We start from the raw sequence: 16,513 nt of genomic DNA on the forward strand, positions 1-16,513 counted from the left end.
GCTGGCATGCGAGGGGGGCCGGCCCTGCCCACGCCCGTCCCGCGGGCGCGGAGCTCGGAGCAGGTCCCGGCCCGCTCGCGGGGAGCTGGGCGGCGGGCGAGGCCTCCAGTGCGGGCCGCGCGCTCTGGAGCGGGCTCGGGGCCAGGGTGGTCCCCAGGGGCCCGCGAGCGCGCGCCGAGGCCGGGGACGTGGACCTCGGTGGAGACCCGGGCTCGGCGCGCGGGGGCGGGTGAAAGGGCTGGGGTCGGCCCCAAGGGCGGCGGCGCGGGCCGCGGACGGATTTTGGGCCTGGGGCGGCCGCGGCCCCCGGCGCCCCGCCCGGCTGAGCCCCCCGCGGGGCGCGCTGTCCCCGCTGCCCGCGCCCACCTGCTCCCGCCGCTTCTGCCAGCGGCCGCAGGGGCTCTCCTCCAGGATGTCGCTCTCGTCCTCGCTCTCGTCCTCGCGCTCCCGCTCCCGGCCCCGCCTGGGCGCCGGCTCCGGGGCCGCCATGGCTCGGCGGGCGCAGGCCGCCGCCCTCCGCGATCCGCCGCCCCCGCCGCGCGCGGACCCCGGCGGGCGCGGACCCCGGCGGGCGCGGACCCCGGCGGGCGCGGACCCCAGCGGGCGCGGACCCCAGCCGGGCGAGGCGCCGCCGCCCTCAGCCCCCACCGGCCGCGGGTTCCGAGGCGCGGGCGCGGCGCGGGGGAGGAGCCGGCCCGCCCCTCCGGAGCCGCCCCCCGGGGCCCGAGCCCGAGTGGAGCAGGCGGGGTGGGCCGAGCCCGCGCCCCGCCCCGGCCCCGCCCGCTCCCCGCGCCGGGCCGGCCGAGTGGGCCCCGCGGCCGCCCCAGCCGGCCTCGGAGCCTGCCCTGCCGGCCGCTTGGGCCCGCCGCGCACGGTCGGAGCCGGACCTCCCGACGCGGCCCAGTCCCGGGGCTTCCGTCCCGGCCGCGCCAGCGTGGAGCCGGACACCAGGCGCCGGGCTCTCCCGGGCCGAGGGCGGGGCGGGCGCGGCCCCACTGGCCTTCCCCAGGGGCGCGGCGGCTCCCTGAAGGCGGCAGGAAAATACACAGACGGGCGGGCCAGTGCAGGCCAGTGAGTGACCGCGCGCCTCCCTGGCCACAGCCCCGCCTGGTCTCCGTCCCTCTTGGCTGCTGAGTCCTCACACCCTCACTGGCCAGAGAGCACAGCCACCGGCCTCCGGCTGCCTCCCCTGACCCTCCACCCCTCCCTGCCCCTGGGGCCTGCCCTCCCCACTGCCCTGCCCTGGCCGGCAGCCGGGACCCTCCCGGGGAATCTGTGCGGTGCAGAGACGCGCCTGGACAGCCTGGCAGGGCCTCGGTCCTGGGACAGCTGCTCAGGGCCGCGCCCGGGGTCTGGCTGGCCACGGTCCACAGGGGCCCCAAGCCACCCGCCACGAGGGCAGCCCGCGCGCTGACCCGACCAAAGCCGTTGTCACTCAGGATCAGGGAGGCTACGTGGCCACAGGAGGGGACCCTCATCTGGGGCGTGTGGGCTTGTCCGGGGTGCTGGCCTCGGGCTCCCCTTTCGCCGTGGCGAGTCTGCTGCCAGTGCAGGCTGTTCCCAGCCCCTGTGGAAGGCCAGCCCGGGGGGTGGGCCGGGCCCCGCTCTGAGGATGCGTGTGCCCCTGTCTGCCTCGTCTGCTGCCCTTACCTTGTGCCCACCGGCCAACAGGCCCTGCTTTGCTGGCCATGGCCCATGCCCCTGCCTGGTGGGTGCCCCTCAGACATCCTCAGAGCCACTCCCCTCCGACCTTGACACAGTGTCACCTCTCTGAGCCCCCACACATGTCACCCCCTCATTCATGGGTCTCGGACTCTGCATGCAGCAGGCGCCCACAGACTCCTCCCCAGGGCCGGTGGGCAGGAGGGAGCACTGCCGCGGTCACTACCGGCCTCGCCCCTGCCAGGGGTCCTCCGCGGGCAGCAGCGGGGCCTTTCTGCTTGCAGAGGCCTTTGCAGATGCACTCTGAGAAGGAGACGAGGCTGGCGGGGGCCAGAGAGAAAGGAGAGGGCCCTGAGGGAAGACCTACCAGGAGCATCCAGGCGAGAGGCAGAGACTGGAACTCATGGACCAGCATGGCCACAGCCCAGGATGCTCCGAGCCCTGGAGCCTGGAGCCGCCCTGAGGAATCAGCCCAGCTGGCACTGTAGCTGTGGGCTTCGGACAAGAATAAGCTGCTGCTGGGCACCTGCTCTGTGCGTCTGCATGCCTGGGGCCACGCCGCCCTCCAGCGTCCACAGCGAGGACTCTGCACCTGGACAGTGTGCCATGTGTGGTGCCCCTGGCTCTCAGCAGTGGGCAGAGCTGGCTCCATCCCTGCCCCGTGAGCGCCAGGTGCCTGGAGGGGCTTGCCAGACCCCAGTTCCCAGCAGCAGTGGTTGAGAGAGGACACTCCTGCTGCCCCGCCCATCCCTGCACGGGCACCCCACTGGTATAGGTGCCCGCCTGCCTGGGCAGCCACCTGGGGGCGCCCTGCCACCTGCTGGCCCACGGGGGTCCCCCAGCCTCCTCGAGAAATCAGTAAAGGGAAAACTGTGTGACGGGATTTGATCTGTGAGGCCCAGTGGGACAGGCAGCTGGGTCAGCAGCTGGGCCCACAGACTCGGGCTGGGAGTGGCCAGGGGGGGCACTGGAGGGTGAGCAGAGCGTCCACCCCCACCTTTCCCACAGGCTACCCCCTGCAGCCCCATGGGACCAGCCTGGAACAGCAGGACACCCTGGCGCCGCCTCGCTCCTGAGTGCCAGGAGCAGCAAGTACTTAGCTGCTGCGGTCAACCTGGGGCCAGGCTGGCGGGCACCAGCCCTGGGAGGACCCGGCCAACCCAGTGCCAGACACACGCTCGGCTTGCCAGGCCTAGCTGAAGGGAGGGGGCGGCCTCCTCCACACACAGCACAACTCACACACAACACACTCCACACACACACACCACACACACGCCCCCCCCACACACACCCCGCCCCCCACACACACACTCCCGCTGGCAGGTACAGGTGTCCGGTTTCTGTCCATAAGTCAGAGCTGTAACACCGAAGAAAATGTTACTTACAAACCAAAAAGCAATGTCATGTTTTTCTTTTCACTTTCAAAATAGCCGCTGTCTCCCTCGCTGCCTCTGCCCACAAACTCCTGGTGTGAATGATGGAAATTCACTTTTCCACAGCCCGAGGCCGCCTTGGGCTATGTGGGTCGGGGCCTGGTCACCCCCAGGGAGCCTCACATCAAAAACAGCATTTTTTATTAGAACACAAATAAAGCCGTCCCGACGTAGGAGGTTCTTGCTGCTTTTTCCCAAGGGTTACTATTTCCGGAGAAGGACGGGGTGTCGGCCAGAGGTGCGGGCCTCATGCGCCCTGTCCCGGGCCCTTGGGCAGGAGGTGCCGGACTCCTGGATGCACTGCCCCGCACAGGACAGGCACATGGGGGGGTGCATCGGTGGAGGGCAGGCAGGGCCCCGGGGGGACCCCACAGGGCAGGCACATGGGTGCAGGGGGTGCGCATGGGCAGAGGGCGGGGCGGGGGGGACTGTGTTGCTTTTAGCTTCGGTGTCCAGGCGCATCGTGGTGAGCGGTGCCGGTCTGTGGCTGCCCCGCTGCCACTGCCTACCTTCCGGGGGTGCTCCCTCCTGGGGTGCTCTGCTGCCGTGACTGCCTGAGCGACACTCCTGCATGAAGTACTGATAGGAACAAATTGGAGGGACCACCTTTTTCTAGATTTTTCCATACATTGTGACCAGTTCGTGTTCTGGAGCTGGCCTGAGCCCCGAGACCAAGGAATTAGGCTCCAAGGACCGGAGGAGCACCCTGGGCTCGCAGGAGGACCCCTGCACCCCAGGAGCACCCTGGGTGGGGGGGCTTTGCACTGAGCTGGGGATTCCTCAGAACCTTTATGAAGTGGATGGGTTTTTAGGTTCCCTGAAAGAATGAAGTCCCGCGCCTCCCCGGCGGTGCAGGGTCAGTCTCAGCACCACGAAGCTGTCCCAGCCTCTGCAGTCCAAGTTCCATCCCCAGCCAGGGAGCTACCCACATGGCGAGCAGACCTCTCCTGTCCCCCCGCTGCTCCCCTCAGCAGTGGATTTCAGTGGATCCGCCTGTTCTGCTCCCCACTCTGTCTCTGGGGAGTCCTCTCACCCCTGCACCTCTGGCCTGCACCCCAGTTGTATAATAAATAAATAAATCTTTTGAAAAAAAGTAAAAGAATGAATGGGCAGCAGGTCTGCCTCTGCCTGCTGTGCAGAAGAGCTGCTATGGACGAGGGACTTGCGCTGGCCCCAACTCAGCTCCTGGAGGCAGGGTCTGGACACTCATGTGAACCGGCACCTCCAAGGGACAGCTGGAGTGGGGCCCGCACCGCCAACCGCCTGGGAAAGGGGGCCCTGGGTCCAGCCAGAAAGGGCATGGCTCTGGGACTGGAGGACAGTCTGAAGAAAAACTCAGGAACTGATGGACGTGAGGTCGTCGAGAAAGGACGGAGCCGGCGTAAACACGGAACACCAACGACGGGCGCCAGCACAGGCAGCAGCTCAGGCCTGCAGGAAGGTCCTCACGCAAGGAAGCGGGCAGGGCGGGGCAGGCGGAGGGCACAAGTGCAAGAAGGAAAATCTGAAAAGGGATTTCCAAGGGAGGGCTGCGCGGCTATCAGCAACACACACAAACAAGCAAACCATCAGGAAAAAGGGATGTGGCAGAAAATGCATTTAATTTTTTAATTTAAACAATTTTATTTATTTATTTATACAAGCACTGTGGAGAGTCAGAAGCGCCGGAGGGTGAGAGGATTCACCAGAGTCAGAGCAGGGAACAGAACAGGCAGACAAACAAAGTACACTGCTGAGGGGAGCAGCGGGTGCGGCAGGAGAGGTCTGCGCGCCATGTGGGACCCTCCCCGGCCAGCCGGGATTGAACAGGCGCTACAGAGGCTGCGGGCAGCTTCGCAGCCCAGCGTTCAATTGCTGCGCCACAGGGAGGCCCAATTTCTTAATTTTCTTGTTTAAGATTGATTTATTATTTTTATACAAGAGCTGGGGTACCACCAGGACCACAGGCGTTGATCGGATTCACCAGAGCCAGAGCGGAGAGCAGAACAGGCAGATCTACAGAAATACAAGGCTGAGGGGAGCAGCTGAGAGACAGGATGGGTCTGCTGCACCTTGGGATTCTCACCAGCCAGCCAGGATCGAACCCGCAATGCAGAGGCCTCAGACAGGCTCACAGCGCAGCGCTCAAACCGCTACGCCACCGGGGAGGATTGCAAAATGCATTTTATATGGGCGAGCAAAGAAAATTACACACTCAAGACACGGAAAGCAGGTAGAGCCCGGTGTCGGGGTCCTGCACGCAGCGCTCCAGCAGCTGCAGGTAGGTGAGGTTCTCGTGCGTGTTGGGGTCGAAGAAGCCCTTGGTGTCGTCGCCCGGGTCGGCCAGCACACGGCTCATGTCCTCGTCGAAGTAGCCGCGCTGGTAGGCCACGTCCACGGGCAGGCGGTGGCTGTGCACGGGGTCGATGATGCCGCCCGTGGCGATCTGGGCCTCGAGCAGGCGCAGGCCGTGGTCCCGCACGATCAGCCCCTTCTGCATGGCCTGGAACAGGGAGATCTGCTCGCCGGTGTAGGGGTCGGTGTAGCCGGTGACGGCGCGCTCGGCCGAGAGCAGCTTCTGGTAGGTGTCCCTGCCGAACACGCCCTCCGCAAAGGCCTCCTCCACCGTCAGCTTGCGGTTGCGCACGGGGTCGAGGAGGAAGCCGGTGGCCGCCTGGGCCTCCAGCAGCACCAGGGCCGTGCCGGGCCGCAGGACGCCCCTCTGCAGCGCGTCCGAGATGCTCATCTTCTCGGGCCGCCCGGCGCCGTCCTTGGGGGGCAGCAGCACGCCGGCGATGCTGCCCGTGCCCTCCAGGTAGCGCCGCACGCCGTCCGTGGCCGCCACCTCCCGCGGGGTCTTGGCGCCCTGGACCAGGTCCCGCAGGGCGTCGGGGCCCAGGATCCTGGACGCCAGCAGCTCGGAGACCGACACCTGGCGCCGCAGGCCGGTGAAGGACAGCCGGCCCAGCCGCTGCTCGGCCTCCTCCACCAGCAGGGTGAGGGCGGCCACCAGGGCGGGCAGGCCCAGGTCCCCGGCCGCGTGCCGGGCCAGCAGCTGGGCCCGGCGCTCGGCGCTCAGGTAGGAGGAGGAGAGCACGTCCCACACGGACACGGGACGGCCCCGGAACTGCCCGACGCTCAGCTCCATGGTGGCGGCTCGCAGGGCCTGCTCCTGGCCGCGCCGGGCCGCGGCGTCGTGCTCGGTGTCGGCCGGGCCGGCGGGGGGCGCCTGGCCCCCCTCAGCCGGCCCCCGCTGGCCGGGGGCGGCGTGCCGGCCGTCCAGGGCCAGCTCGGCCTCCTCGATGATGGTGGTCAGCCTGCGGGTCAGCGCGGGCAGGCCCAGCGCGCCCGAGCCGAACTGGGCCAGCAGCTGCTCCCGCGTGGCGCCGCTCACGTAGCCGGACGCCAGCACGTCCCACACGGGCACCGCCGGGCCTCGCAGCTGGCCCACCCGGACCTCCATGGTGGCGGTGCGCAGGGCCGCCCGGGCGTCAGGGGGCGCCGGGCTCGGGCCGCCGGTCTTGGCCCCGGCCAGCAGTGCGGCGAGGGAGGCGCCCACCTCCTGCGGGGTCAGCGAGCCCGCCCCGTACCTGCGCAGCAGGTCCTGCCGCTGGCTCTCGGACACCTCCCGGGAGAAGAGCAGCTCCCACACGGAGCGGGCCCGGCCCGGGGGGGCGCCCCCGCCCGGCGCCAGCTGCGTCTCCCGCAGGGCCCTGCGCAGCTCCTGGCTCAGCTGGTGCAGGGCGGAGCCCGCAGGGGCCAGCTGCAGCATGTAGAGCCCGGTGTCGGGGTCCTGCACGCAGCGCTCCAGCAGCTGCAGGTAGGTGAGGTTCTCCTGCGTGTTGGGGTCGAAGAAGCCCTTGGTGTCGTCGCCCGGGTCGGCCAGCACGCGGCTCATGTCCTCGTCGAAGTAGCCGCGCTGGTAGGCCACGTCCACGGGCAGGCGGTGGCTGTGCACGGGGTCGATGATGCCGCCCGTGGCGATCTGGGCCTCGAGCAGGCGCAGGCCGTGGTCCCGCACGATCAGGCCCTTCTGCATGGCCTGGAACAGGGAGATCTGCTCGCCGGTGTAGGGGTCGGTGTAGCCGGTGACGGCGCGCTCGGCCGAGAGCAGCTTCTGGTAGGTGTCCCTGCCGAACACGCCCTCCGCAAAGGCCTCCTCCACCGTCAGCTTGCGGTTGCGCACGGGGTCGAGGAGGAAGCCGGTGGCCGCCTGAGCCTCCAGCAGCACCAGGGCCGTGCCGGGCCGCAGGACGCCCCTCTGCAGCGCGTCCGAGATGCTCATCTTCTCGGGCCGCCCGGCGCCGTCCTTGGGGGGCAGCAGCACGCCGGCGATGCTGCCCGTGCCCTCCAGGTAGCGCCGCACGCCGTCCGTGGCCGCCACCTCCCGCGGGGTCTTGGCGCCCTGGACCAGGTCCCGCAGGGCGTCGGGGCCCAGGATCCTGGACGCCAGCAGCTCGGAGACCGACACCTGGCGCCGCAGGCCGGTGAAGGACAGCCGGCCCAGCCGCTGCTCGGCCTCCTCCACCAGCAGGGTGAGGGCGGCCACCAGGGCGGGCAGGCCCAGGTCCCCGGCCGCGTGCCGGGCCAGCAGCTGGGCCCGGCGCTCGGCGCTCAGGTAGGAGGAGGAGAGCACGTCCCACACGGACACGGGACGGCCCCGGAACTGCCCGACGCTCAGCTCCATGGTGGCGGCTCGCAGGGCCTGCTCCTGGCCGCGCCGGGCCGCGGCGTCGTGCTCGGTGTCGGCCGGGCCGGCGGGGGGCGCCTGGCCCCCTCAGCCGGCCCCCGCTGGCCGGGGGCGGCGTGCCGGCCGTCCAGGGCCAGCTCGGCCTCCTCGATGATGGTGGTCAGCCTGCGGGTCAGCGCGGGCAGGCCCAGCGCGCCCGAGCCGAACTGGGCCAGCAGCTGCTCCCGCGTGGCGCCGCTCACGTAGCCGGACGCCAGCACGTCCCACACGGGCACCGCCGGGCCTCGCAGCTGGCCCACCCGGACCTCCATGGTGGCGGTGCGCAGGGCCGCCCGGGCGTCAGGGGGCGCCGGGCTCGGGCCGCCGGTCTTGGCCCCGGCCAGCAGTGCGGCGAGGGAGGCGCCCACCTCCTGCGGGGTCAGCGAGCCCGCCCCGTACCTGCGCAGCAGGTCCTGCCGCTGGCTCTCGGACACCTCCCGGGAGAAGAGCAGCTCCCACACGGAGCGGGCCCGGCCCGGGGGGGCGCCCCGCCCGGCGCCAGCTGCGTCTCCCGCAGGGCCCTGCGCAGCTCCTGGCTCAGCTGGTGCAGGGCGGAGCCCGCAGGGGCCAGCTGCAGCATGTAGAGCCCGGTGTCGGGGTCCTGCACGCAGCGCTCCAGCAGCTGCAGGTAGGTGAGGTTCTCCTGCGTGTTGGGGTCGAAGAAGCCCTTGGTGTCGTCGCCCGGGTCGGCCAGCACGCGGCTCATGTCCTCGTCGAAGTAGCCGCGCTGGTAGGCCACGTCCACGGGCAGGCGGTGGCTGTGCACGGGGTCGATGATGCCGCCCGTGGCGATCTGGGCCTCGAGCAGGCGCAGGCCGTGGTCCCGCACGATCAGCCCCTTCTGCATGGCCTGGAACAGGGAGATCTGCTCGCCGGTGTAGGGGTCGGTGTAGCCGGTGACGGCGCGCTCGGCCGAGAGCAGCTTGTCCCGGAGCTCTCCACCAACCACTCCTCTGGCCACCGCTGCCTCCACGGTTAGCCGCTGGTCACGCACGGGGTCGATGAGGAAGCCGGTGGCCGCCTGGGCCTCCAGCAGCACCAGGGCCGTTCCGGGCCGCAGGATACCCCTCCACATGGCCTCGTAGATGCTCATCTTCTCGGGCCGCCCGGCGCTGTCCTTGGGGGGCAGCAGCACGCCAGCGATGCTGCCCGTGCCCTCCAGGTAGCGCCGCACCTCCTGGGCCATACCCACGTCTGCTGTGGAGCGCCCTCCGCCCTCCAGGTCCCGGAGTGTGTCCGCGGCGATCACGCCTGCATGGAACAGCTCCAGTGCGGTGACTTGTCTCCTGAGCCCCCGGAACCACAGTGGCCTAGTCTGCGTCTCCCGGGCGTGGATCATTTGGGACACCGTCCGCACCACCTCCTCTAGCGTGCGCTGGCTGTCCCGCTTGTACGCCCTCACTAGCTCGAGCTTCTTCTCCTCCGTCACATACTCAGAGTTCAGCAGCTCCCACACTGAGGGTTTCTGCCCCCGGAACCGCCCCACTGCCACCTCCACCCTCTGGGCCTCCAGAGCCCTCCTGGTAGCCCCGTCGATGTCCTGGGCATTTTCCCCGCCTGCGACCACAGGGAACAGCAGCCAGCCCGTGCCTTCTTCCTGGCGGCTGCGCTCCTGGAGCTCTTGGTACGTGGCCCTCTGCTGTGTGCTCGGGTCCAGGAACCGCTTGTTCATGTGCTGCTGGTCAGTCACCAGGGCCAGGCTCTCCGGACGCAGATAGCCGCGTCTGTAGGCCGTGTCCAGCGGGAGCCGGTGGTGGTATCGTGGGTCGAGGACACCGCCCGTGGCCATCTGCACCTCAAGCAGCCTGAGGGCCTCGTCCCTCCTGACCAGCCTCTGCTCCATGGCCTGGAAGAGGGACAGTGTGTCACCCGTGGCCGGGTCCCTGCAGCCCCTGGCCGCCTGCTCCGCTGCCAGGAGCCTTTCCTCCAATTCCTCACCAACGAGGCCAGCAGCCAGGGCCTCACGCAGAGACAGCCTCTGGTGGTTTTTGGGGTCCAGCAAGAACCCCGTGGCTGCCTGTGCCTCAAGCAGTTGAACCGCAAACCCCATGGGGATGAGTCCTTTCTTGCTGGCCTCGTAGATGCTCAAGACCTCCCGGGTGTCGGGCACAGTGACCCCCGCGATGCAGCCACTGCCCTCCAGGTAGGGCCGCACGTGCTTCAGCTGGCAGAGGGCCTGCGCACCCAAGCTCCCCATGGGCAGTGCATCCAGGGTCTTCTTGTCGATGATGCCGGCGTTGAACAGCTCTGCGGCCGTCACCTCCCCACCGATGCCCGCCACCTTGACCGCCAGCCCTCGCTGCTCCGTCTCTTCCACAGTCTTGGTGATGATCTCCAGCAGCTGCTCCAGGCGTAGCTTCTGGGCCCTGTACTCCTGGACCAGGCTGCGCTTCCTGTCCTCGGGAAAGTACGGAGAGGACAGCAGGTCCCAGACAGACACTGTCAGGCCGGCAAACCTGCCCAGGCCCAGGTCCATGGTCTTTGACTGCAGGAACTGCCTGGTGGCTCCGTCGATGTACAAGTAGGTCTCACCTTTCTTCACTATCTGCAGCATGTAGAGCCCGGTGTCGGGGTCCTGCACGCAGCGCTCCAGCAGCTGCAGGTAGGTGAGGTTCTCGTGCGTGTTGGGGTCGAAGAAGCCCTTGGTGTCGTCGCCCGGGTCAGCCAGCACGCGGCTCATGTCCTCGTCGAAGTAGCCGCGCTGGTAGGCCACGTCCACGGGCAGGCGGTGGCTGTGCACGGGGTCGATGATGCCGCCCGTGGCGATCTGGGCCTCGAGCAGGCGCAGGCCGTGGTCCCGCACGATCAGGCCCTTCTGCATGGCCTGGAACAGGGAGATCTGCTCCCCGGTGTAGGGGTCGGTGTAGCCGGTGACGGCGCGCTCGGCCGAGAGCAGCTTCTGGTAGGTCTCCCTGCCGAACATGCCCTCCGCAAAGGCCTCCTCCACCGTCAGCTTGCGGTTGCGCACGGGGTCGATGAGGAAGCCGGTGGCCGCCTGAGCCTCCAGCAGCACCAGGGCCGTGCCGGGCCGCAGGACGCCCCTCTGCAGCGCGTCCGAGATGCTCATCTTCTCCTGCGTGTCCTGGACCAGGACCCCGGCGATGAAGTTGCCCCCTTCCAAGAAGCGCCGCACCCCGTCCATGGCTGTTACCTCCTGCACGGTCTTCCTCCCCTGGGTCAGTTCGTCCAGTGTCTTCTTGTCGATGAGCTGGGCCCGGAACATGTCGCTGGCGGACACCTGCTTGCGCAGTCCTCTGAAGGCAGGCTGGGGGGACCGCCCTGCCGAGGCCTCAATCAGCGTGCTGACAGCACTGACCACCTGGCGCAGGGCGGTGGCCCTCCCAGACTGGCAGAGGGTGGCCAGGTCCCGCCGCCTGTCGGCTGAGACGTACTCTGAGTGCAGGAGGTCCCAGAGGGACACGCTGTGGCCTTGGAAGCGGCCTGCGTTCACCGGCACCTTCATGGCCCTCAGCGCCACGGCCGTGTGCTCGTCCACCTCGAGCGCTGCATCCTGGGGCAGCGGCAGCAGCCAGACACCAGTGTCGGCATCCTGGACACAGCGCTCTAGGAGCTGCCGGTAAGTCAGCTTGTCCCGCTTGTGGGGGTCGAAGAAGAACTTGCTGTCCTCATCTGTCCCAGTCAGTGCCTGGCTCGTTGGCCCATCCAGCAGGCCACGCCTGCAGGCTGTGGCCTGGGGAAGGTGCACCCCATAGACAGGGTCTATTGCGCCCCCTGTGGCCAGCTGGGCCTGCAGCAGGGGGAGGCCCTCGCTCCGGGGCACCAGCCCCTTCTCCATGGCCTGCCACAAGGAGAGGGAGACCCTGGAGCAGGGGTCAGTGTGTCCGGCCACCACCCGCTCCACCTGCCCGAGCTGCTCACTTAGCGCCCCATCCACCAAGCCGACTTTGACTGCGTCCTCCACCGACAGTCTTTGATTGCTCATGGGGTCAATCAGTGAGCCGGTGGCCACCTGGGCCTCCAGCAGCCTCCGCCCCAGGCCCTCGGGCAGGAGCCCGTCCCTCACGGCCTGGGAGATGCTCACCGTGGCCCCCGAGGGCTGCAGCCGCACCCCGGCCACGCAGCCAGTGCCCCACAGGCAGGCCTTCACTGCAGGCTGCTCCGTGGCCTCAGCGGGAGACAGCCTGCCCTGGGCCAGCGCCTCTAGCGTCTCCTGCGTGATGATGCCAGCGTCCAGCAGCCAGACGGCGGGGACCTCGCCCCTGGGGCCTGGCAGGGTGACATGGGCCTGTGCCTGCAGCTCCGCCACCTGCAGCTGCGCACACACGGCCTCCCGCAGCTGAGGCACGTTTGTCCTCCCAGCCCGAAAGTCCTCCAGGAAGGCCTCGCGCTGTTCTTCAGTGAAGTGGCAGGACCCCAGGAGCTCCCAGAGGGATGAGCCGTCCTTGGCCCCCTGAGTGGCCTGCAGGGCCTCCTGGACCTGCTGGTCTGTGGGGACGGTGGGAGCGCCCTCGGGCAGGGGCAGGAGGTGAAGGCCGGTGGCCTCGTCCCGCACACACTGCTGCAGCAGCCTGGCATAGCTGGTGAGAGCTCGGCCGTCTGGTGTGGGGAAGGTCTCTGTGGTGCGGCACAAGGCTGATTCCATCTCCTGGTCGATGAAGCCACGCTGGGCGGCCACGGACATGGGGAGGTGGTAGTGGCCGGTGGGGTCAATGACCCCTCCTGTGGCCACCTGGGCCTCGAGGAGGCGGGCAGCCTGCTTCACGGGGACAAGGCCCTTCTTCATGGCCTGGAACAAGGACACGGGCCCCCCAGAGAAGGGGTCTCTGAAGCCGGTGAGGGCGCCCTCGGCCCGCCTCAGCCTGCCATACAGCTCGGGCCCCACTAGCTCCTGGCGCACGGCCTCATCCACTGAGAGGGTCTCCCCACTGCGGGGGTCCACCACGGCACCGGTGGCAGCCTGGGCCTCCAGCAAGGCCAGGGCCACGCCTGGTCCCAGCAGCTTCTGCTTCATGGCCTGGTAGATGCTGAGCTGCTGGCAGGTGGAGGGCAGGAGCACCCCACCCACGGCCCCCGAGCCCCGCAGCGCCCTGAGGACAGCGTCCAGGCGGAGCAGGGCCTCGGGACTCACTGCCCCTGCCAGCACCTGGTCCAGCAACTCCTGGTCGATGACGCCGGCCTCCAGGAGCTGGTGGGCGGTGACCTGGCCCCGCAGGGCGGGCAGCCTGATATCCGCCCACCTGCCCATCTCTGTCTCTAGCAGCTGCGACACCTGCTCCAGCGAGACCTGGCCCCGGCAGAAGCCGCGCAGGAGCTGCCTGCGGGTGTCCTCGCGAAAGTACTCAGAGTTGAGCAGCTCCCAGGCGGAGACCCTGAGGCCCTGGAACCGCCCATGCCTCACCAGCAGCAGCAGGCCCTGGAGGGCCCGGCGGGTGGCACCATCCACCAGCTGGGGCCGTGTGCTGCTGAGCGGCAGGAGGCGCAGCCCGGTGTCGGGGTCCTGCACGCAGCGCTCCAGCAGCTGCAGGTAGGTGAGGTTCTCCTGCGTGTTGGGGTCGAAGAAGCCCTTGGTGTCGTCGCCCGGGTCGGCCAGCACGCGGCTCATGTCCTCGTCGAAGTAGCCGCGCTGGTAGGCCACGTCCACGGGCAGGCGGTGGCTGTGCACGGGGTCGATGATGCCGCCCGTGGCGATCTGGGCCTCGAGCAGGCGCAGGCCGTGGTCCCGCACGATCAGGCCCTTCTGCATGGCCTGGAACAGGGAGATCTGCTCCCCGGTGTAGGGGTCGGTGTAGCCGGTGACAGCGCGCTCGGCCGAGAGCAGCTTGGCGAACACGTCGGGGCCAATGATGCCGGCCCTCAGCGCCTCCTCCACAGAAAGCCTGCGGTTCTCCCTGGGGTCGATGAGGAAGCCGGTGGCAGCCTGAGCCTCAAGGAGGATGAGTGCCGTGCCCGGCCGCAGCAGCCCCTTCCCGCGAGCCTGGTAGATGCTGACTGGCTCCTGGGTGTCCGGCAGGAGCAGGCCCGCGACGCAGCCCGTGCCCTGCAGGTACCTGTGCACCGAGTCCAGGCGGCCCACATCCTGGGCCGTGGCCTGGCCCCGCAGCAGCTGCTCGTACACGTCCCGGCCGATGATCTCGGCCTCTAGAAGCTCTCCCGGCGTCACCATGGCCCTCAGCCCGGCGAAGGTGACCTTGGCTGTGGCCACGGCCTGCTCCATGGTGGTCCTCAGTACGGCCGCCAGCTCCTGCAGTGACAGGGCCCCTTCCCGATGCTGCTGCGCCAGAGTAGCCCGCTGCCCTGCGGGGACAGCCTCGGAGAAGAGCAGCTCCCAGAGGGATGTGGGGCGGCCCTGGAATTTGCCCACCGAGACAGTGGTCGTGGCCTCGCTCAAGGCCTGCCGGGTGCTGTGCTCAATGAATGGGGCCCCCCAGGGCTCCTCCCCAAGGCCGCCCCCTGACAGGGGCAGGAAGGCCAGCCCCGTCTCGGGGTCTGTGACGCAGCGGGCCTGCAGCTGCGCATAGCTGAGGCTGCTCCCGGTGCTGGGGTCTGAGAAGCCAGCTGCCCGTGAGAGCTGCTGCTGGGTCTCCCTGTCCAGGCAGCCGAGGCGCAGAGCAGCCTCTGGGGACAGCCGGAGCCTGCGGACTGGACAGATCAGCCCCCCTGTGGCCAGCTGGGCCTCCAGCAGCCGCAGAGCCAGTGACTGCTCCACCAGCCCCTTCTTCATGGCCTGGAAGAGGGGGATGCGGGTGCCAGTGAAGGGGTCGTGGTACCCTGTCACAGCCTGCTCTGCCTCCAGGAGGCGCCCGTGCAGCTCAGGGCCCACCAGGCCTGCCCTGACCGCCTCGTCCACCCCCAGCTGCTGGCCCGTGGCTGGGTCTACCAGCGTGTAGGTGGCAGCCTGAGCCTCCAGGAGTGGGACGGCGGCGCCCGTGGGGAGCAGGTGCTCGGCAGCGGCCTGGCAGAAGCTCTTCTTGTGGCCGGCGGGCAGCAGGACGGCCCCCGCCACACTGCCTGTGCCCCGCAGGCTGCGCTGCACCTCAGGGCGCGCGCTCACATCAGACACAGCCAGACTGCCCTCCCGCAAGCCGCGGGCTGTCTCCTCGTCCAAGACGCCTGCCTGCAGCAGCTCCTCCAGGCTAACCGCCCCGCTCAGGGTACAGAAAGTGGTCTTGAGGGGCAGGAGGGGCAGTCCTGTGGCGGGGTCCTGCACACACCTGCCCAGCAGCTCGCGGTAGGGCAGCCGCTCCAGAGTGTTGGGGTCCAAGAAACCTGGGGTCCCCGTACCAGGCTTGTGCTCGGACAGGCTGAGCCAGGTCTCCTGGTCCAGCAGGCCCTGCTGGCAGGCCAGTGCTGGGGTCACACGCTCGCCTCGGGTGGGGTCCACTAGGCCCCCTGTGGCCAGTTGGGCCTCCAGCCAGCTCCTCCCCAGGGCTGGGTCCACGACCTCCTTCCCCATGGCCTGGAAGAGGGCCAGCTTCCCTCCCCCGTAGGGGTCAGGGTAGCCCGTGACTGCACGCTCAGCGGCCAGCAGCTTCTCCTTCAGCTCCAGACCCACCAGGCCCTGCTGCAGGGCCTCGGACACGGGCAGCAGCTGGCCTTGAGTGTGGTTCACGAGGCCCCGGTAGCCGCTTGGGCCTCTAGCAGAGTCACTCCCAGCCCACTGGGCAGGAGGCCCTGCTTCATGGCGGCGTAGATGCTCTGGACTTGGCCAGAGGCCTCCACATACACCCCGGCGATGCTCCGGGCCTGTGGCACCTCGGCCGGGGCCCCAGCGGGGCTGATGGCTCCCAGCACCATCTTCATGGCCTCGGGGACAAGGGTGGGCTCCGTGACCGGGATGTCCACAGGAGAGGCGTGGCCGTTCATGGTGTCAGCTGCGGCCCTGCTGAGACAGGGCACCCAGTGAGGATTGTGCGGCTGCCTCCTGGGGTCAAGGGTCAGCATCCCGCGGCGGGGGGTGGGTGGGGTGGGCTCAGCCTGAGGCTGGCCAGAGCCAGAAGGAAGTGGGCCAGGCTTCCTCCTGGAGGACGCCATCTGGCCTTTCCTCCAGCGGCACCCTCAACCCTTGCACCCTCCCCTGGGGTCCTGGGGCGCCCCCTGGGCCCAGCCCCGTCCTCCAGCCTGATGGACTCAGCCCAGCTCTGCTTGCGCTGGGGCTGGCCTCACATCTTCCTGCCCCAGAGTCACCCTTTGGCCCCTGCACCCCTGGGTGACCTCCAGCCAGGCCCTGCTTCCCAAGGCCCTGCCTCTGTGCCTCCCTCCACGCACCCCCCCCCCCCCGCCCCGTAGCCCGCCCCTCACATTCCTGCACCCATGCTCTGGCCAAGAGAGCACCCAGGGCAGCCTGGCAAGGAGACTCTGCCTCCAAACCCAGCAGATGCATTTCCTGTGTGACTCCCCACCCCCACCCCTGCAGGTTGCTCTGCTCCACCTGTCACCCCTGATTCAGGGTTCCCTGGTGCCCACAGCCACACTGGCTCCCAGCCCAGTCACCAATACAGATGCTCTGGGCCCGGACGGGGCTGCAGGGGGTGCTGCAGGGTGTAGGGGGCTGTGGGGTGGAAGGGGCCTGCAAGGGGGGGGGCTGTGGAGTGGGGGGGCTGCAGAGCAGGGGGAACTGCGGGATGGGGGTCCTGTGGGGAGGGTGTGCTTCAGGGTGTGGGGGCTGTGGGGGGCTGCAGGGTGTGGGGGCTGCAGAGCAGGGGGAACTGCGAGATGGGGGGCTGCGGGTGGCAGGAGTAGGACAGGGGCT

The 16,513-nt window shown here is 69.1% G+C and overlaps 1 protein-coding gene across 1 annotated transcript; it reads right to left on the reverse strand.

Moving 5' to 3' along the window:
- Positions 1–4,708: 4,708 nt before the first annotated feature.
- Positions 4,709–15,610, reverse strand: LOC119259100 (epiplakin-like). Its single transcript, XM_037527733.2, is given in 4 exon segments — positions 4,709–7,881; positions 7,884–8,293; positions 8,296–15,381; positions 15,384–15,610. Coding segments are annotated over 4 exon segments (10,269 nt in total). The 5' UTR covers positions 15,565–15,610; the 3' UTR covers positions 4,709–5,289.
- Between the last annotated feature and the right edge of the window lie 903 nt (positions 15,611–16,513).

The sequence above is a fragment of the Talpa occidentalis genome, unplaced genomic scaffold (genome assembly GCF_014898055.3).
Source record: "Talpa occidentalis isolate TD23 unplaced genomic scaffold, MPIMG_talOcc4v2.1, whole genome shotgun sequence".
NCBI classification, from domain to species: Eukaryota; Metazoa; Chordata; class Mammalia; order Eulipotyphla; family Talpidae; genus Talpa; species Talpa occidentalis.